General features: G+C 58.9%; 1 protein-coding gene across 1 annotated transcript; it reads left to right on the forward strand.

Annotated features, from left to right (window-relative positions):
* The first annotated feature begins 9,019 nt into the window (after nt 1-9,019).
* Nucleotides 9,020-17,121, forward strand: PSMF1 (proteasome inhibitor subunit 1). Its single transcript, XM_054845276.1, has 7 exons — nt 9,020-9,325; nt 10,274-10,426; nt 11,016-11,098; nt 11,772-11,954; nt 13,469-13,516; nt 15,546-15,704; nt 15,835-17,121. Exons 1-7 carry the CDS (start codon nt 9,197-9,199, stop codon nt 15,884-15,886), a joined length of 807 nt encoding a protein of 268 aa, XP_054701251.1. The 5' UTR covers nt 9,020-9,196; the 3' UTR covers nt 15,887-17,121.
* The last annotated feature ends 4,100 nt before the right edge of the window (nt 17,122-21,221 follow it).

Below are 21,221 nucleotides of genomic sequence, written 5' to 3' on the forward strand. Positions count from 1 at the left end.
TTTGCTAATTTGAGCCCCCCCCGGAAGACCACACAGCAAACCTCAAGCTCCCAACAGACACCCACTGCACCTCCCGCCTCTCCCTGAGCTTCTCCCAGCCGGACTGGCTGGAGCGGGGCCAACAGCCATGCCATGGGCCGAATCTGCTCCGGCTCCACCGCTCCCAGTTTCGGTGGTGACATGGGGGCATCCATCTGTCCCCACGAGGGGACAAGCCCCAGCTCGTGCAGTGATGGCAGGGCTGGGTGCACCCAGGTTTGCAGTGGGTTTGGGGTGCGCGCGGTCCGTGGTCATCCCAACAGCATCACACACAGTTCCAGACTCAGCCAAACAACTGGAGACCACTGAGACCACAAACAAATAGGATTTGATTTGATTTTTTGTTTTTACATATTTTTTCCGGGGAAAAAAAAAAAAGAAGAGGAGAAATCATATTTCCCATTCGTGCGAAAGGAATTTGCCAGTGCATGACAGGAAGAAAGATGCTGGGGGTCCCTTGGCCCGGAGAAGCCACCACCCTGCATCTCTGGTGACAAAGAGGAGCCCAGTGGGTGGACACCTGCAGAGGTGTGTGGGATGGGGAGACCGAGCCATGGCAAAGGCTCCAGCTCCCTAAACCAGGACGCTGGAAGGGGCAGGATAGCACAGCCGGGCTGGGGCTCAAGCCCCGGCGCTGCCAGGGTCTAAATGCCTCAGCAAAGAGGCAACAGCTTTCAGCCAAGGCTTCGGGAAGTAATTTCAGAAAGTTCTTGGTGTGGCCTCTCTTTTCCTAGAACAGATCAAGAGCTGGGCTCTGCTCTGCTCAGCAATCCTCTCCCTTCATTTTGCCAAGTTCCCCAGTGGGGCCAGATGAGCTGAGCTGAGCTGAGCTGAGGAGACCTCAGCACCCTGAGGCTGGGGGAGGGTCTTCATGGGCAGAGGGATGTGGTGGTCAGAGGGACCATCAGGTCAGGACTTGAATCCCTTCATCCCCACATCCTCACATCCCTGCCTCCCTGCATGTCTGCATCCCCATGGCCTTGGAAGGCTGTGCTGTCACCAGCTTATTCAAACACCCTCAGTCATTCTTCCCAGTAGGATGATGCTGCTCCAATAGCATCCTGCTGCACTGGGCAACTTTGCCGTGTGCAGCCCTGGCATCTTCTTGCTCTCCATTGAAGTTAAGCATTCACTAAATTCTTCCTTTTCCTTGTTATTAATGGAGAAATCCTGTCACATAATTATTTTCCAGACCAGCCGCCCGTTCGCTCCCATAGCGCTGGGAGGAGCCCAGCCGCTCCCTCCCCTCTGCCGCGCTGTGCTGGAGAGGCACAGACCAGCCCCTCCTGCCAGCCCCGGCGCAGGGGGCAGAATGGCTGCGTTGACACCGAGGCCCCTTGCCTGGGGACAGGTGCCCCGGCACTGCAGGGCCCAGTGCATAAGGGAGAGAGAGTCCTTGTCCCCAGTCCCTCGAGCCCGGGGATGATGCTCCCTGCACACAGATGCACCATTTTTGGGTCTCCCACTGTCGCCAGTCCCCGTCCCCAGTGCCGCCAAGTCCCCGGAGCCCCTCAGGAACACCACGGGGTCCTGCAATTACACCGAGACCTTCGCTACCCCCTGCTCCTGGCTGGCAGCGGCATTCCCGCTGTGGCTGTCCCCTAGACCTTCACCAGATGCCGGCACGGCCCCGGCACCCTCCCCCCCAGCACTGCGGCCATGGCACCCTCCTCCTGCCCCCAGCTGAGCCGCACACCCCACGGGCAGGCTGTGGAGGGGAAGCCACAGTGGAGAGAGTTGGGAGGTGGCAGCCGGGGGTCCTGTGCCAGGTGGTGCCATGGACCTGGGTGCAAAAGGCCCCTGGGGAGCGGTGGCAGGAGGCCGGTGCCATCCCGGTCCCTGTCCCCATCCCCGGAGCAAGGCCTTCCTGCGCATCCGGGGGGCAAGGGCGGCTGCCGGGTGGAGCAGAGCAGCAGCGTCAGTGCACGGCCAGTTCCCAATTTGCACCAGCCCGAAACAATGACGATGACAGTGGTAGAAATAGAGAGATGAAAAATGTGTCTGCGATTTTAATGAGCTGGAAACACCCTGCACAGGGGATGGAGAGGCAGGAGGGCGGCTCCCGGCCGGCCATCGCCGTGACGCTGCGTGCCCCAGCAGCGAAAGGGGTCCCTAATGCTTCCAAGATGTGGAACCCTTCACGGGGGGCAGCTTGGCTTTCTGCAGCAGTTGCAGCTCAGGGGAGTAATTGGGAAGATTGTCCTGTTGGAAATTGTTCACAGGGGAGGGAGGTTTCAGATAGCCCATCCACGGGCTTTCATGTCTGCACCAAACAATTGCTCTAGGTTGGAAAAGCAGGTGGGGGGCCAGCAGAGCCCCACAGCCTCATGCAAGGGATCCCTGTCCTAATCCGGCACTGGGAGCAATGGAAAGGGAAAGGCTGGGTTGTGCGACTGGTGGGAACAGCCTCGGCAGATGGCCTCATGGGGCGGCAGGTCCTACTCTGGTACCGGCTTTGGGGCAACCAGCCGCATCTCTCCCAGCCCCGGTTCCCCGGTGCGGGGCAGGGCCAGGATGGAGGGGAACAGGAGGGGTCATCTGTGCCCGACCGGCCCCGGTGCCTGCGATAACAGAGGTGGCAGTGGCTGGTGCCAGTGCCAGCCTGCGGCCGGTCACCTTCTTGGGCTATTCTCCTTTCCTCCCTGGGATTTTGTCCTACTTTTTTATTTAACATTTTTCATAGTGTTTTAAACACTGTAAAAATTTAATACAAAGGAAATTAAAAAACCCAGAGGAACTATTCTCAAAATAATTTCACAATCTGCACATATCCCTCAGCAAATTTAATTTGTAGGAAATAAAGAACAAAATATGACAATAAAGGGCTTCTAAACAAATCCTAATGCTTTACATGTGTAAGTGCGAATGCTGCGCCTGTGCGCAGGCACCCGGCAGAGGTGGGTGGCACGGAGGTGGGGGGCCACAGCTCCGCCACCCCCAGCCTGGCTGGTCAGCATGGTCGGGGGGCCCCAGCTCCCCTGGGGGTGGCTTGCAGGAGCCAGGGGGGTTTTGCTGCCCCAAACATCACACCAAACCACAGCTCCCAGCTGAGCGCGTCCTCCTCACGTCCCAGCAGCTCCAGCTCCGGCAGTGATGCTGAGAGTGCATCCCATTTTAGCAGCCTGGATCCTGCCCAGTTTGGGGTAGTTTCCTACCAGTTAATGGGGAAACCTTCAAAGGATGCGGATCAGCTCTGCCAGGGTGTCAGCCCCACCGGAGGATGCTCTGGGCACATCGGGGGAGCTGGGGACCTCCTGCCTCACAGCGATGCCCAGGGCAGGACTTCCTGGGGGCCACTTGGCACCCTGGGGTCTTGGCGGCACAGGGACATGGGTGCTCACTGCAGTCCCCATCCTTGCCGCTCCCCCACACGCACCCGACACCATCCAGTCCCACAAAGGCATCTCCTTCCCCATATGTTCTTTGTCCAGCTTGTGGCCCTGCTTCTCCCCCTTCGTTTTCTTCCCTTCTTTTAATAAACCTGGCACCTGGAGGAGAATTTTCCCTTTAAACACCCAGCCTCGCATTTTAGTAACTTTTATGCTGTGTCTTAATTAGCAAACTGGAAAAAATGTCAATTGTTACCTACCATGGGCACGTGTACCGCAGGCTGCAATGGCAGGAGGTGCTCCCCCAGCTCTGTGTGCACAGTCCTTAAGCCCTAGGGAGGGTGAATGCCTGGAGGCGCAGGCTGCGACACCACCCCACCCTCAACCCAGATGATAAAACCCACCCTGCGATGGGATTTTGCTGCCTCCATCCCCTCCTGACCGTGGTCGAGGTCTCTGGGCTGCCAGCACCACTGGCAGGTCGCTGCTCTCTGGGTGCCCCAATGGCTCTTTCCTGGCTGCATCCGTGATGCTGCGGCATCGGTGGCCTCACAGTGAGCACCAGAGCAGGGCCAGATCAGCGTGCAGACCCGTTTTGGGGTGCAGCAGGGGGCTGTGCATGGCAGGGCCAGTCAACACAGGTGCTGGGTTTCAGGCTGGCTCCCTGCACACGGAAACGTGGTCCTCCCCGCTCTGTCCCGTGCTGTGGGTTGCAGGTCCCTAACCATTTGCTAGTAGGAAAATAAGGGATACTTGGGGTTTTGCACCCAAATTCCTGTGGCCCTGCTGCACCCACACACTGGCACTGCTCTGGGGGGATCTGGGAGCTCTCCCTTGCCTGGACCCCCCGTCCCGCATGGCTAACCTTGCCGACTCATCATGGCCCAGCCCTGCCCACCATGACTGGACCCCCTGTTCCTCCCCTGGTCATCCCCAGCCCCACCAGGCTGCACGTTGGGCCGGTTTCGTTGGGGGATATTTACCACCAGCTCCTCAGAAGAAAAGCAAGCGCTTTCCCAACAGCGCTGCGCCGGGAAGCTGATACTCCCCAAGAACATTGCCTCATACCATCCGTGCGTGCCTAGGATGGGCAGAAACGCCGGGGAGCTGCAAACGACATCCAGAAATGAATGTACTGTCTGCAGCAGCGCCGGGGCAGCAGCCTGGGGGAAGCGACCGCCATGTGTCATGGAAGGAACTGCAAAGGAAAGGGTCTTGTGAGGATAGCGGGAGCTGCACCGCAGGAGCAGGCTGTGCCGTCCCTGTGGCTCCATGGTCTTCACACAGCCTCTGAAGTGCTCCGGGATGAGCTCGGGATGGGACCAGCTCTTCCTCCACATGCAGTGCCTCCTCTCCCTCCTTACTCCCATGGAGGGAAGGTGCTCCCAGCCCCTGGATGCTGCAGTAGGGTCCCGACCCTGGGGCAGTCTCCGCTCACCCCCACCTTTGATGCTCTCCACAGCTGATGTGGCCTCGGGCGTCTCCCGCTGTACCCTGAGCAGGGAGCAGTTTTGCATCCCAGCTTTGCCGCCTGGCCCCGGGCAGTGAGCAGAGGCAGAGCCCGCGCAGGCAGCGCAGACAGGCAGCTCGTGGGCAGGGCGCTGCCCGTCTGGGCGCTGGGGCGGCCCGGCAGCCAGCTGGTCCCCGCTTTGATGTGGAGTCCCTCCGGCTCCGCACAATGCAACCCGGCTCAGCCTGCAGACTGGGGCGGGAGTGAAGCAAGGGTGATTGATTGTCTTGTTTTGTTCCTCCAAGGCTGTCCCAGGCCGTTCAGATTCATGTCCGAGGTCCCACGAGAGCAGGGGGGGACAGCCACGTCCACCCAGGCTGCAGGGATGGGGCCAGTGGGGTGCAGGCTCTGGCTAGGAGCAGCAGGTCAGGGGACCAGGGTCGCTGCTGCCCTCCAGGCTGCTGGCTCAGGTGGTTCGAGCACTCAGTGCCTCAGTTTCCCCATCGCCACTGCCTCTTGGGAAGGCGGTGGTGTCTCTGGATGAAACATGTCCCATGAAACCATCCCCGTTACTCTCAGGCGTGTTGGGCATCCCCTGAATTAAGGCAGACAAAGGGAGCGCAGGAGCCCCGCTGAGGGTAAAGCTCATTAGGACTCGAGCCGTGTTGACCTCCGAAAAATTGAGTTTAGCTCCATCCAGTTGATGAGTCACGATTGTGTTTGTGCATCGCTCTCCCTGCAAGCAAGGTTTCCACCGCAGAGCTAACAGGCTTTTCTGGGAAGCACTGGGGCTCTGGGCTTCCTAATTATTTTCAAACCCTATTGGCAGTCTCCCTCCAACAGGGATTATGCTTGCTCGAAACACAGCACTCAAACATGTTCGGAGTCCTGAAAGTGCTAATTGACTTTACGTTTGGCCTCACTGCTGAGAGTCTGCTCTCTCGCAGCCCCTGTCCCTCCTCCTGCTAATGCGGCAAGCCCGCCCGCATGTGGTTTGAATTTCTTCCCCGGAGAAAAACCCTCTTTCTCCTGCCTCGGTGTCATCTTTCCCTGGAATTGAATTTGGGGGAAATGAAGAAGAGGCCAAATTTTCATGGAGTGACTACCTCCCCTCTCAAGGCAATGACGGGAGCCCTGTGAAAGCAAGGGGTGAAGCCTGTTCCAGGAGCCACCGATGCCCTGTCCCACCCGATGTCCCTCAGCACGGCAATTTCGGTCACCTTCAGGTGCCAGTAAGCCCCAGGCAGTTGAGCAGAGTGTGGAGGAGGCTGCCCCAGTGCCGTTGGCTCTCCCTGCTCTGCAGTGGGGATCCCTTCCTTCCCTCCAGCTGTGTGCTGGGAAGTGCTGCCTGCACAGAGCAGCGCTGCCTGCACAGAGCAGCGTGGGCAGCCCGGTAGGAAACACGGTGGTGCCATCCCCTGGCACCTGGTCCTGCTAGCCCTGGGTGAGGTGAGGTGCATGGGCTTTCCCATCCACAGGAAAGGAGCAAGAGTGAGCTGACCCAGAGGGAAGGACAATGTTCTCAGACGACAGCAGCCTGCGACACCTGAACATCAGCCAGGGATTATCCACGGCCCCTCTCTGCCTTCTCCTGCTGGGTCCCGAGCTGTACCTGGTGCATACGGCATCGGGGGGAGCCAGTCGCCTGGGCCGTGCTGGTTGCTGTTCCCAGCATGGAGGGCTCGCGGGCTGCCAACGGGGCGGGCGATTGGGAAATCTGTTTCCTCTTCTGCTCATTACGACACCGCAGTAGGCGCATCCACCAGGAGCAGTGAGGCAGCGGGAAAGTATGAAGGTCAGGGGATGCTGTGGTTTGTGTGACGGAGGTGACCCCGGCTGATGCATCCCTCTACCTGGTCCGAGCACCACTGCCCTGCCGGGGCGGCTCCAGCCACTGCCTCCCCTGGGACAGCACCCCCGGCTCCGCTCCTGCAGGGAGCAGCTCTCCACGAGATGCGCAGCCCCACGGATCCTGTTCCCAGGTAAAAGAGGGAGGGAAAGGGCCACGTACAGCTTCCCCTGCATTTCCACGGGTAGGAGGGTTGGTGCTGGCGGGTGCAAGAGCCAGGCATGAATCCTCACAAACGTGTAAGGTGTCCAGGACACTGGCTGCTCCGGGGGCTTTGCCCAGCTCTTGCAGCATCGCTCCTGCTCCTGGCTTTGCTCTGGCTGCTCTGACGACGGCATCGACATGCTCGTCTGCCAACGTGACGCACTTGCCTTGCAGCACTAATGAGCCGGCTCTGCAATTCTCATCACCTCGTTAATGACTTGGCTGCTGCATCCCAGCCGGGGCTGTGCTGTCCGCTACCTCCCACGTAGCTTGCAGGCCCCTAACTCGCGTTAGGGGAGTCACTTTCATGTGGCCAGTGGTTTTCATCATCAATGACCCACAGAGCGAGTGACACGCTGGAGCAGAGGAAGAAGCCGATGGGGAGCAGGGTGGCGCGGGCCGCCGCGGCGAGGCACCATGAGCGCTGGAAAGGCAGCTTTGATGTGGCAGCCAGCCCCGGGGCCACGGGCTCAGGTATGGTGGGGGCCCAGCTCCCAGGAGGGTCCCTGGGGCCGTGGTGAAGGGACGCGTGGAGGCATCCCGCTTTACCCCATGCTGTGCCCACGGAGGGGCTACTCGGGCCAGGGGGGTCTCAGCACCAAAAGTCACCCCTCCTGTGTGGTCTGGGGAAGCCAGCACAATGTGGGGAAGGGAAAATAAATTAAGGATGGACACAGAGGTGAGACCACGGGAGGACAAGCTGATGGCTGGACAGGAGTGCGCGGTGCTGGGTGAGAGGGTGGAGAGCAGACGGTTGGTGAACAGGGATAGCGGCAAGTTGGATGAGAAAACAAAAGCTTGGTAAGCACTCAGCACAGCTTGTGTGCGATTCCTGCTGCCTCTTGCCCCACCAAGGCACCACTGGCTCCCACGGTCACCAATCCCAAACATCCACATGCTCCTGCACCTGCAGCGGGACTGCAGGCAGGCAGAGGAAGCCTGTTAGCAGTGCTGGGATACAGGAGTGAGGATTGGGTTTCTGGAGGAAGACCCACAATTTCAAATTCTGCCTCGGGACGGGGCATTCAAATGAAGCTACTGGTACTCCCCTCGCCCAACCAGGGACGGGCTGTGCCAGGAAAGTGAAATGTGGATGCCGTCAAAGCCTGCAACCGCGGCTGCTGCCCGCCAGAAGCGAGCCGTGGGGCGGAAATGCTGCCTGCTGCTGTGAATCACAAGCCCAGCGCTGGAAAAGCTCTGGCTGAGGCATTTCCTGCTGTTCTCATCGCATCCCCATCCAATGCCTCCCTCGCGAAACTCCCGTGCTGCAATCCCGTCCCCGTGGAAAATCAGTGGTAACTTTCCCACCGAGTCCGGCACGGCTCACTCGGCTTTCAAGCCATGGCTGTTTTCCACGGAGCCAGGACCGGCGGGGGGAATAGCAGGAGGTGCGGCAGCTCCCCGGCCAGCACGGCAATGATTCGTGTGAACGGGCAGCGCTGAGCCGCGGGGGCTGCTGGGCAGGCAGGCCTGCCGGTCTGCGGTCGATTGTTCAGCCTCAGTGACTTCTTGAGGGGGAAATGGAAAGAGCGAACAGTGCGAGTTAATTAATTGACGCATAATGAAGTCAAGACGAGAGTCCCCAAGGAGCTGGCGCTTGGATTGGGAAAGCAGCAGAGGATGGCGTTCCCCAGCACGGGGCTGCTCGATCCTGAGCCACGGCCACGCTGAGGACGCTGGATCTGGCTCAGGGGCAGGAAAATTGCCCGAGTAGCTTTCAGTGGCAGCTTTAGCAGAATTTAGGTGTTACAAATACTGTGGCCCTGAGAAAGGACCTGTGGAAGGAACGAAATAAACCTGCTGATGGCCGCTCGGAGTTTCGGTCCCTTTGGTCCCGGGGAAAAGGGTCCCTACGGCAGCGCACACAGACCCATCCGCAGGCTCAGTCCTTCCTTACAACTGCCGAGGAAGAGCCAGGGACAGGGCAGGGCAGGAGGGTCGGGCAGACCCCTACCCGCAGGCTGCCGGATGGCGCTCGGTGTCCGGCCCCGCTCGGGGGGTGTCGGCGGGCGGAAACCCCTCGGCGAGCCCCGTCCCGCCCGCTGTGCGAAGAAGCATTAAATTCCCAAGGGGGGAACCCCCTGCTCGCCCGCAGCTCTCAGCAGCAGTCGGAACCCTCGGCCTGGCCAGGTCCGGCCCTCGGGGGAGGCGGGGCCGGGCCTTGCGCAGGGGACGAGGGCCCTCTAGTGAGGGGCGGCTCCGGCCCCGGCCTGGCCCGTGCGGCACTCCGCTCCCCGCGGCGGCGCCGGTCCGGCGTTTGGGGCCTCGCCCAGGCGCTCCCCCCGCGGGCCCGACCTGGCCGCGCCTGCTCGGTGCGGCGCGGCCATGGCGGGGCTGGAGACGCTGTACGCCTGGGCACGGGCCGCCGTCTCCCGCCCGCAGGACGCGCTGATCTGCGGCGTCCACTGGGAGCTGGTCCGGTCCGGTTACCGCTGCCTCGGCGCCGGCGACCAGGTACGGGCCGGGCCCAGCCGGGCTTCTCCGTCGCGTAGGCCGCGGCCGAGCCCCGGCCTTTCCTAGCGCCGCTCGCCGCCGCCGCTCGGCCGTGCCTGGCGCCCGCTGCCGGGAGGGGGGGAGCCGTGCGACGCCGGGGGTGTCGGGGGTATCCGGGTCGGAGCGGGTCTGAGGGGCCTCAGTGCTGCTGGTGGGGCCGGAGTGGGGTGCTGCGGTGCTGGGGGGAGCTGGGGGGTTCCGTTGCTGGAGGAGTCCGTGCGATACCAGGAAAGGGGCCACCACGGGGCTGAGGGGATCTTGGTGCTGGGCCGAGGAACCCCCTACCAAAAGGTGGATGTCCAGTGCAGTGTTGGGGGGAAATGTGGTGCCAGGGGGCCCTGGTGTGATACTAGGGAGGGGCACAGTGTGATGCTGGACCCAGTTCTAAGGGTGGGGGGATTTAGTGGTGCGGTGCTGGAGGGTGTTGGGAGGGTGCTGGGAGGGTGCCGGGGGCAGTGGTGGGAGTGCAGGGCACTGTCTTGGCAGAGAAACGCCCCAGTACCAGGGGAGAGGACAGTGTGGGGCAGTGCTCCCCAGCAGCACCGCTGGGACAAACAGGGTAACAGCCTTCTCTGCTGCCCCAGACAGCTCTGTCCCGTGCTGGGGAGCCGAGAGATGCCAGGCAGGGAAGAGCATCATCCCCCAGTCTGGGTCTTTGTTGCCTTCTCCTGCTTAGCAAAGGGTGGTTGTGACCCTCCTGTTCCAGCGTGGGGACCCTGTGGGAGGCTGGCAGGCAGGCAGGACCAGCCTGTAGGAAATAAAGCCCTCGTCCTGCAGTCAAAACCTGGAAGTCACTGAGATATCCCCTCCTGGAGACCTAGATCCCCTCCTGGATCTCTCTGTGTAGCCAAGACAAGTTCCCCCTGGGCTCATGGGCAGGTTCTCAGCAGTATATCTGTCCTGTTGCAGCCAGGTCCCAATGAAAGGAAGTCAGAGCTGCTGCCCGCTGGCTGGGAAGCCAACAAGGAGGTGTATACACTGCGCTACAAGTCCACGGACGATGCCCATGAGCTGCTGCTGAAGGCCATCATGGTGGAAGACAGTATGATCCTCAACGTCATGGTGAGCACCCAGGCTGGTCCCTGCGGGTTTGGGGTCTTTCAGGTGCAGCTGCTGCTGCCCAAAATGTGCAAAGAACAGCAGGGTCCATTTCTTACATTTTTGCTGTTACTTGTTCTACCTTGCAGCAATGTTTGTCCGTCAGGATGGGGCAGACCCAGGAGGTGCTGGGGCTGCAGACCTGCCTGTGCAGCAGCAGATGTGTCCCAGTGTGAAGCTGGTCGAACACCAGCCGCATTGGTACAGCGATGCGATTTGCCTTGCGCACTCTGGCCCAGGAGTTGCCCCTTTTGTGTCCCACTGTCAGCTCAGGATTTTTCTGCAGATGTTTTTTCCTGTCGCCCACAAGCACCTGCCTGGGTTGCTTTTGCTTTCACCCTTTGCAGCCCTGATTGGGGGAGCAAGCAGGGAGAGCCCCACTGTACACTGGAATTGGTTGGCTCCCGGGGATTCAGGCATAGCACAGGGACATGCCAGGAAGCAGGCAAGCCCATTCCTTGTATCCCAAGCCCCTGGCTGCAGTTGTACCTGTTCCTTCCCTCATTCCCAGCTCTGCCAGGCTGCTGACTCTGTTTCACCTGTCTTTTGCCAGGATCGCAGTTCTCAGAAGGTAGCAGATGTGACTTTGGCAGTGGCTGACTACATCAACCCGGAGCACCTGGATGATTTCCACAAGTAATCTGAGTTCCCTAGAATTTTCTGCAGTAGAAAATGTCCCACTGGCATGGGAAGGGGGGCAGAGACTGGGTTAGGAGGAGCCTGGAGGACTCTGCTCCCCAGTACAAACCCTGGGGGCAGTCCAGCCAGCCCTGAAATGCAGCCAGAGCTCCCTCCTCTGCTTCCCTTTGCACTGCTGGCAGGCAAAGAGGGATTTAGGGGATGGTGAGACTCTGGATCGGAGCCCGGGGAGAGTCACCCCACCTGGGAATGGGCTGGGCCAGGCCAGCACTTTTATTTCCAGAGCACTGCCTGCCTGTCTGTGCTCGGTGGACACTGCCCAGTGGTGCCACAGCTTCAACTGTGGCCCAGACACCCTGTGGCCTTGCTAGAGGCCAGCATGATGTGCTGTGGTTTCCTCCAGTGCAGAACTGGTCACGTCATGGCCACAGCACAGAGGAGTGTGGGCTGGGTGGCACCTCTGCCCTCTCAAATAGGGTCAGGGCTTTGGTGCCACTGCACATTGTTATCCTTTCCTGTCCCCTCCATGCTGCCAGCTGGGGACCCATTTTGTGCCAAGGACTCTTTGGGCCTGTCCATCCCCTCACCACCCCTCTTGCAACCTGTCCAGCACCTTGCACCCAGGTGCCGTGGCTTCCCCAGCCCACCGCCTCACCTCTCCTCCCTGCAGGGTGTACAAGAACACTGAGGAGCTAAGGACAAGGATTACTTCGGGCATCATCGCTCCCCTTGGGGCCCCCGCAGAAAAGGCCAAAAAGGATCCCAAGCCTGAGAAGGATCCTGACTTGCCCCGGGATTACGACCCCCTCAGGGTCCCTCCCCGGCAGCCGGCGGGCGCAAGAGCACCATCCGTGTGAGTAAAGAGCAGGTGGCTGCTGATGGTCCTCCATTAGAAGGGATGTGGTGCTGGCACAGCTCTCCAAACTTCACCTCAGGTTCCCGTCTTGCACATGTGGGATGGGGAGCAAGGGGGATCTAAACCCTCTCCAGCCAGTTTTAGCCTCGCTGGCCACACACTTGGGTTTGATTTAAATTGCCTGCTGATGGATGGCCTGTTCTGGAGCTGCATGTTGGTTTGACCCTCCTTTAGCATTGCCTGGGTGTGTAGCTGGAGACCTGCAGACCCAGGAGGGAGCAGGCAGCGTGCAGGGCTGGGGATAAGGTGAGGGGTGGAAGGAAGGACACCCTGCTCTATGATGGCTGAGGGACCATCAGGGCTTTGGGGCTGGCAGAGCAGGGACAGCAGTGGGAAGGACGGTGCAGCCTCTGGGAGGGACACCAGAGCGCTGGGTGTCAGGTAGAGCCATGGGCTCCTGCAGACCTGTGGGGTCCCTGCTCATGGCAGAGGGGAGAGGGTGTGGGGTGGGTACAGAGCTCTGCTTTCGCCTGGGGCAGAGCCAGGTCTGCCTCTAAGCCTCCTGCCTGCTGTGGCTGGTAGAGCAGCCCTCCCAGGACAGTGCACCCAGCTGGGGTTTGGAGCCAGGCCCAGGAGGCGCGGGCTTGGTGGGGGGGGATAGAGACCTCTTCTCCTGTCTCTCCTGACCCCACTTTCCCTTTGAAACCCTTTGCTGGCAAAGCTGGGGAGAGGGGGACACATGGCACCCGCTTCACCATCGCTCCCTGGCCCCTTCGTGCCCAGCCATTCCTTATATGTGGCAGGCGGGCTCCCCCCCTTTCTTCCCCCACAAGCTGAAATCCCCTTTGGCTGGAAGTCAGAGACACTGTGGTGGCCCTGCTGTCCCTTGGGGACCAGCCGTGGCTTCTGCCTTGCGTGTCACCTCTTGCTTCTTTAACCCCACTGCTGTCTGCTGGTGCTGAGGGCTGCTCAGGGTGCAAGATGCTCCTTGGGGAGGCCTGGGCAGACAGGCTGGAGCTGGGCATAGCTCTGAAACTATGTCATTGGCAAGGAGATGTGACAGCTGGCTGCAGGCTTACCGCCCCACTGTTCTCGCACTCCTGGAAGCAGGACTGTCATTGTGTCTCCAACTGGGACATGCTGGAGAGCCTGGCCTAGCCTGGCACTACTCAAGGAGCCTCTGGCATGGAAACTCCCAGTGTCCACAGACAGCTTCAGCCCGGAGCAGTGGGAACAGCAGGGCCCCCTTCATCTCAGCAAGCTTCCTGCAAGCCTGCCATGTACACCGGTGTCCATGCCCAGCTGCACCCTAGAGCAGGGAATGCTGCATCCTGGACATGGGGTAGCTCCCAGTGCCAGCCCGCTCACACAGGGTCGCACAGGTCCCAGAGCCCTTTGGGTGCTGCAGCGCTTCCCATGGGAGAGCACCCATGAGCCTGCTTGCTCGCTCTTGCTCGCTCCATGCAGCTGGTCTCCCTTCACTGAATGTCTTGCTGTGTTCTGTATTTCAGTCCTTTGAACCCCTTTGCTGTTGGTGGGGAAGACCTGGACCCTTTTGGGTGAGTATAGCTGGGAGAGGTTGTGCTTTGCGTGTCTGGGGTGCTCCCCTGCTCTGCCTTTGGGGTGTGTGGGGGTGGCTGGGGACCTTCTCTGGAACAGCTGGAGTCCGCCTGGCTCAGGTGCCCAGTGGAGTGTCTCTAAGTGCAAACAGCGATGGGACAGTTGCTCAGCGCAAATTGTAAGGGACCAATTGACAGTTGCTAAAGCTCAATATGGTTCTAATATCGTAATAAGATCCTGTCTTTTGCATAGATGATAGGTTGCAATCTGTGTCTGTTTAATAATCAGCTTGTATTCATTTAACACGCGGTAATTCCTCCAGTAAATCAAAGCTGAATACATCGTTAAGTGAATGTAAGCCTCTAATTTAAAATGTTACCAGCTGCTGTGTCTAAAGCCCAGCAGTCTGGAGAAGGGGAGGCTTAGAGCCGAGTCCACAGATTCTCAAGTCCTGGTTGTGAGCCTCCTGGGTGTCTGAGGCACTCAAGAGAAAGCCTGGGTAAAAGCAAGGCTGTCTGGGCGACTAACCTTCACAGATACATCTCTCGGTCTTTGGTTTGGTCAGGCAAGTAGAACCTGTCATCTTTCATTCCAGTTAAAAGCACATAGTCAGACAAAAAACAGCTCTTGGAGTCATTGCAGAGCATCCTGTGGCCCAGGGGAGTCCTCTTTGGAACCACTCTCCTGTGGGGATGGCATTTTTTCCCCTCTTGCAAGACTTGGTTCTCCATGGGTTTGGCTAGGAAAGGGCCAGCTAAAAATGTTCCGCCCAGCTGGAAGGAGAGGCCTGGAGCCTGGGTGGCTGGAAGGAAACCCGGTAACACGAGGCGAAGGGGTTCAGTTGTGGGGAGAACCCTGTTTCTCTTGCTGATTCCAGTCCTTCATCAGAAGTTTCTCTGTAAATGACAAAAGAAGATTGTAAATGGAAGCAGATTTGTGTGCTGACACCTGCCAGCGCTGGGGCTGGAGACCCAGACTCCCAGGCATATGCTCGTGGGGCCTGGCTGTCCCGGGGCGCTTTGGGCAGCCGGCCTGGCGTAATGGAACTCATTAGCACGGATGTTAATGACTTGTATGATGGCAGCGGTGTCCAGAGGCTCCAGCCGAGTTTGCACAAAGCCGCCTATGAGGAATGGCACTCACAGCGTGGGGCAGCTCCGAGGAGCCACCGTGGTCAGCAAATGACTTCCAGGCAGCTCTTTGGAAAGGCTGGCAGGAGCCACGGCTGGGTCCGTGAGCTCTTGCGACACTGCGCAGGGCAGGACGTGCTACTTGACCGGGAGAGCAGGGACAGGAGTACAAGCCAGCGGCATGGGCCAGAGGGTCCAACGCTTCCCCAGGGGATGGTCAGCAGCCCACCAGGATTTACCAGCCTTTGCTGATGCCCTAAATGGCTCCTTGCAGAAGGAAGAGGGAAGCTGCCTCTCCACTTCTCCGAGTGTCTCTTTTGGCGTTGGCTCTGAGGAAGGCAGATGAGGGCTGTCGCTTCCCTGTGCGTGTCTGCAGCTAGCCCTTGAGGGTTTGGTGGCATGGTGGTGCCCCGGACCAGGGTGTTTCCTGGTGCCCTGACTTGGACACGTGCTCTGCAGCAGTAAGACTCCCACCTTAGCATGATGATGAGCCATGATTTGTGTCCTGCCCCTGACCTTGTGTTGTGGTGTAGTGCAGGCAGGTCTGCAGGGCTGAGATAACCCTGGGCAGGAGCAGGGTGTGATGCCTTCGGGTTCCCTCCCATGGCAGACAGCAGCCTCCATGGGACAAGGATCAGATGTGCCCTAGCGCTCTTACACAGGCACATGTACACAAATGAAGGACTCTCTGTCTTGCTGCCATGGGCTTGCCTCACTGGCTTGTCCTGGCCTGTGTTGCAGCGGGTTGGGGTGCTTTCCTTCACACGTGCCGTGTGTCAGCTTAACCCCGTGTTCCCGTGCTTGGCATTCCTGCAGCAGAGGTCTGGCACAGGGACACACTTGGCTTCTCTCTCACCAGTGCCAATCTCATCTCCTTCTGTACATTTCCTCTCCCTAGAGGTCGGAGTGGGGGAATGATTGTGGATCCTCTCCGGTCTGGCTTCCCACAGCCTGGCATTGACCCATCATCAGGCATTCCAGGCCGGCTTCCCCCGGGAGCAGTTCCACCAGGTGCCAGATTTGACCCCTTTGGCCCATTAGGAGCTGGTAGATCTGGGTAGGTATTTGGCTGTGCCTAGCATCCCCAGCCTGCTCTCTGGGCTGCCCCTGGATCTCCTGTCTCATTCTGGTTGCTACAAGACTGAGCTCTCAGTCCTGGTTTTACTCTGCTCTGAATTTCTTTCCAGGCCAGATCCTGACCACCTTCCCCCTCCAGGCTATGATGACATGTTCATGTGAGGAGTCACTGCATGGCTTCTCATGGCCGCGGCCAGAGCAGTCTCCTCAGAAGCAGGAGCACTTTCTCCTCTTCGCTCCCTGTTCAGTGGACTTCGGTCTTTTCAGCAGCATTTTCCTTCTCCTCATTTGGGGCTACGTTCCTGTGTGTCAGAGCAGCTATAAAGGTTTCCCTGCGTGCAGGACAGAAGAGGAGGCAGTAGGTTCATTTCTTTCTGTGCTCCTCTGAGGGTGCCTGGCCGTTTGCACCCAGCTGACGTAGTCCTGCCCCACGCAAGGTGGCAATGTGGGGTGTGTCTTGGCGTTCTGAGAACAGCCTGGGTGCTGTGGGGTTTCCTCTGCTTCTCTGGGGTGGCACCACGTTTGCCGCTGGCATTACTCAAGTGGTCAGTGCAGAGGAAGGAGCTGGCTTCTTGCCACTCCTGTGCTGGGGAGCTGCAGTAGCCTAACTGAAGGTGAACAGCCAGAGCGGATTCCCCATCCAGAGATGGTTTCTCTCTTGCTCTTTACCCAAGCAAGGGGCTGATCAGCGAGAAGGGGTAGAAGGCCTGACCCCTGCCTCCATGGGCAGACCCCCAGCAGCAGCTGAGATCAGCTTCTACATGGCTGTGCCCACTGGCTTTAAAGAGCACCACCAGCAAAGCCTTTCACATGCATGAGAAGAGATACATATTGAATTCCTGGCCCCACCTTGCCCTATCTCTCCCCTGCAGCAGTGCTGTTTTTCATTCCCGGGGTGCACATGGAGCCCTGCAGGCAGCATGGCAAGGGCTGCCTGCCGGGCACCACGCAGGGCTGGGGCAGGAGGGAGGGTACTCGGTACCCACACGACCTGCCGTGTCCAGTGTTGGCTCTCCAGGCACGGCAGAGCTGAGCCCAGCATGGAGCTGGGGCCTGTCTGGGGATGCACAGAGGGGGCTCGCTTGGCTGTGGGATTTGCTTTGCAGAAGAGGTTTATAGGAACATGCTTCCCTACTGTCAGTCCTGTTGCACAAGGCTGGCGTGGCTCGACGTGGCTGAACTCTGCCAAATGGCTCGGGGAGGATGGGTGAGATCTATGTGGCTCAGGCTCCTGAGCTCTTCTGCAAACCCCCTCCCTTACCTGCAGCTCCCCCCAGGTCAGTTAATTTTGGGGCTGAGGCTCGTCTGTCCTTTCAGGGGTTCATACTATTTTTTTCTTCTCATGGTTTGATTTCTTGGAAGGATGTTCGTGAAATTGAAATAAAAACCTGACAACAGTGTTGTGTTAGTGCTTGCTGGGGGTGCCTCCTCTGCCCTAGCTGCAGCCACCTTCTCCCTGCCCTGAGAAGGGAAGCCCCAAAGCTCTGCCCAGGCTGTGCCTGCCTTCCCTGAGGTGGAGGATTCACGCTGGGAATCTTTGTACCTTCCTCTGAGCAGCAGTGCTTTTCCGAGATGATGTGACTGTATTAAGAAAATTAAGTGGAGAACAGCCCAGCCTTTGCTCTGGCTGTGCTCCTTGCGGTAATTGGCTCTCCAGGGTATTGAATGCCGTCGGTACTCTGTGTGCAGCTGTGCTGGCATAAATAAAAAGGGGGAAGTGATCCCCCCGTCTCTCTCTTTTTCCCAAAGGCGCTTTCCTTTTAAAACCCCTTTGCCTACAAATGCAGCTAATAAAGCTGAGTTACGGCGTATGCAACCCTGGAGCTGCACGCAGGTGGGAGTGGGGAGGACCAGCCATAGAAATTCGGTACTGGGGGCAGCTGGAGCATCCCCTGCATCTCCCCAGGGCTCACATGTGGACCTCCGTGTTTGCAAGAGGTGGTGTGAGCCCAGACCCAGCGGGGACGTACCATCTTCACTGTGTGTCCCTGGGGATTTTGGTGGACAGTCCCACCTACAGACCCACAGATGGGCAGTGGGTGATGCCCCTGACCGGAGCAGACAGCAGCTGTGCTTGCAGTATGGGTGGGATGGGGAGAGACACCCAGGGCTTGGTGAGGCCATGGCTCCTGCTTGTCCCCTCTGGCTCCTGGAGCAGCCTGAGCCCATGCACAGCTTTGCCCCAGGAGAAAGGAGCCCCCAACCTTGCTGCATAGGGGTTGAGAGATGCAGGGTGCCATGGGGAGAGGAAACAGCTTTGGCCTTATCAGAGGGGCCCCTCTCTGCAGGAGGCGGCTGCTTTCTGTGCCTGAATTAATCATGTTCTGCAACCTTTCAGGAGGGAGAGACGCAGCCGGCTTTGATGGGGCTAATTAAAGCGAGCCAGCGCCGGGAGAGGCTGTGGCGGGTCCTGATAAACAATCTTTTGTCTGCAGCGTTCAACCCCAGCGGGTTCACGATGCTGTGCAGCTGGGGGAGCAGGTGGGAAAGGAGAGGGGTCGCAAAGAGGGTAAGTGCCCGGCATTGAGCCATGCCTGCTGCAGGCCCGTGCCTGAGCCTCAGGACTCCCAGGGCTGTGCCGTCCACTCTCTGGAGAGGATGGGTAAAAGGAGGCGAGGATCCTCTCCAGGACAGAGGATGGAGGGGTCAGGAGACAATCCCTGCGGCCAGCTCAGCTGACACCAAAGGGCCACCGTGGAGCTGCCTGGAGCACAGCAGAGGTGGCTCCCTGGGTACCAGTGATCCCAAGCACATTCCTTGCTCCATCTGCAGGGCTGGTGGCTGGGCACAGACCCCATTCCTCGAGCACAGTTTGGGGGCAGCTGTCCCTGCTGTGGGCTTGTACCATGCCAAGCACCACGGCTGCAAGGGCTGGGTCTCCCACCAGCAAGGAGGGACGGACCAGGCCCCCAGCCGCATGTCCCTGGCACGGCTGCTGCTAACCTAAGTGAGAGAAAGCATTAACATGCGAGGGAGCACAGCAAGCAACACACCTCGAGTTAATTTTATGGGGAGACTGTGAAGAGCGGCTGGGGCTGGCGTGTGCAGTCTTGGCACAGGCACAGCCCTCCCTCCTCCTGCAGCACCGGCAAGGCACTTCCACGTCACGTTTGAAGAAAGACACTGAATTATTGGTAATGGCTTGAGATCCCCAGAGAGTCCTTCAAGCCATCTGCCAGCCCGCCCAGCCCAGTGGCATCTGCCCTGCACGCTCCCAAAGGCAGAGCCCCCGGCGCTGCTAATTACCCCACAGACGATGCTCCGTTCCTGAGATCCTGTGCATGGCGTGAGGGAGGAACTGGTGTGTATTGTGCAGACAGGAAAACAAAGCAGCCCCCATTATATGGGACTGGGAAAGGCGTGCTGGGCTGTTCCCTCTTCACTCACCCCTGGCACAAGTGCAGACACCCCAAAGCCCCAGAGCTGGGGGACTGGAGACCTCTGTGCTAAGCGAGGGGACAAGGATGCGCTGCCTGCCACCTGCCTGCCCTTGCACCATACTCCATGGCCTGGTGCAGTGGCATTGCCAGGGGGGAACCAGCCTTGTGCCTCTCGCTGCAGCCGTGCTGCCCATCCCTGTGGTGTCGGGGCAACCCGCCTGGGATGCAGCCATGCAAAGCACAAGGTAGCAGCTGTTGTCCCTGCTTTGCATGAAGGCAGCGGGTGCTGGGCTGGTGTCTGCCACCTTCAGCAGGACCTTTTCCCTCGCTGCTGGGCATGGTGCCGCCCGCTCCTCCCCAGTGCTCATCCCTCACCTCCCGCCTCCTCCAGCAAAATGGGCTTCTCCCGCAGGAACTGGAGAGGATCCAGAAATGGCACGTAGGGGTGAAACACTCTCCCATTGGGCTGGTTTCGCTGCACGTCCAGGGGATGGGGGGGACTTTTTCTGGGGTACCTCAAAGGTGCCTCCAACCCACCCACCAGCACCTAATTCCCATGGGTGGGCGAAGAACCCAGACCCCCCTGCGCTGAGGGGCCTGTGACCCTCATCCCACCTAGGCTGCACAGCATCAGGCCACCTTTCCCAGCCAGATTTTTCTCACTATGCTGGAATATTTTTGATTGCTTCATAAATACACCCCTGTACGTTAACCATTGCAGGCCAGTGCCTCAAGCTGACTGTGCTGCTCTTCCCCAGCACCCACCGGGAGCGATGAAGGGTAGCCAGGCCAACGCAGGGAGGAAGCGCAGGGCAACCAGCTGTGACATGGGGCAGAGCGGCTATGGGGCTGCCAGCAGCTCCGTGACCCCCTACCGCAGCCACCCTCCGCCTCAGCCCCGGGGTGGTCTCTGTACAAAATCACTTCCCAGTCCTGGAGTTCTTGATGGGGGAGCTTCTTCAATGGTGCTCCTTCCTCAATGCACTTTGTTCACCTTAAATATATATATCTCAGTCAAGAGGCTTTCTGCCCAGTCCTGCAGGTCCTTGAGGGACAGCCCCTTCCAGTAGACTCTACTCGAGCAGCCTCATGCTCTAATCTACGGGAGTATTTCTCACACCTACAGAAAGCAGGTGCTTGGCAGATGTAACCTCCAAACACGCTCAGCCTTTCCACCTAGAAAGACCATTTCCATCTTATTTAAAGTGACAAAAACCGATGTGGATGATTTCTCCCTCTAATGGGTTTATTTTCTAATCCAGGCTTGCAGGGCCAGTGCTGAGAGTTGCAGGAGGGAGTTCTGCCTTCTCCAGTGGAGTTTTATTGCAAACACCCATGGCTCCCCCAGCACACCTTGTGCGAGAGCCTTCCTCCCCTTCCTCCCGTGGTGTGTGCCCCTCCGCCCCTGGGATCAGCCCCTCTGTGACAGCCATGATGGCATTTGCTCTCCCTGCCCTGCTTGGGCCCTTCATTTGACAAGCAGGCTCTGCTTGTGGCCATTCGCCCCAGGGATCCGGGGAGAGGCAATGCCTGTTCGGGGCACAGTGGAGCACAGCCACCCATTTCACCCCAAGCATGGTTTAATCCCAGGGAAAGGTGCCAGGGTGCCAGGGCTGCAGGTATGGGGTCATTCAAGGTTGTTTCCTGCGACCCTACACTAAATACAAAGTGCGGATGGGTGATGCAGTGACAGGGAGAGGGACACATGGCCCTTCACAGCAACAGGAAGAATTGGCTGTGAAGCGCCAGAAATGAAAACACTGGGCAGAGGATTCTGTCCCCAGCATCCAAGGGGGACACTGGAAGCCCTGAAATAAAACCTGACCCAGGCAATTGCATTGCATGTAAAAATTACTTTCCTCTTGTGTTGGGCTGTCTGGAGAGATTTGTCTCTGCCTGGAAACATTTGAAGCGAATAATTTATGGGATGGATTAAAACCTGGTGGCAGTTCATGACAAACACCACCTTTTGTGGGTCTGCATTTTCCTATGGGATAATTATTTCCCTTTCTCAGCATCCTGCTCATACCAATTTTTCTTTCCACAGAGCATTGTGCTTTAATGATGCTTCATGTTTAATTCCCGAGATGCAATTTTACCTTCACACCGCAGACAAT

Source organism: Grus americana, chromosome 17, assembly GCF_028858705.1.
Source record: "Grus americana isolate bGruAme1 chromosome 17, bGruAme1.mat, whole genome shotgun sequence".
In the NCBI taxonomy this organism is placed as follows: domain Eukaryota; kingdom Metazoa; phylum Chordata; class Aves; order Gruiformes; family Gruidae; genus Grus; species Grus americana.

Coding starts and splice junctions, on each gene's coding strand:
- PSMF1 (XM_054845276.1), top strand. CDS start 9,197: ATGGCGGGGCTGGAGACGCTGTACGCCTGGGCACGGGCCGCCGTCTCC. Junction 11,099..11,771: donor CACCTGGATGATTTCCACAA/GTAATCTGAGTT, acceptor TCCTCCCTGCAG/GGTGTACAAGAACACTGAGG. Junction 13,517..15,545: donor GAAGACCTGGACCCTTTTGG/GTGAGTATAGCT, acceptor TCCTCTCCCTAG/AGGTCGGAGTGGGGGAATGA.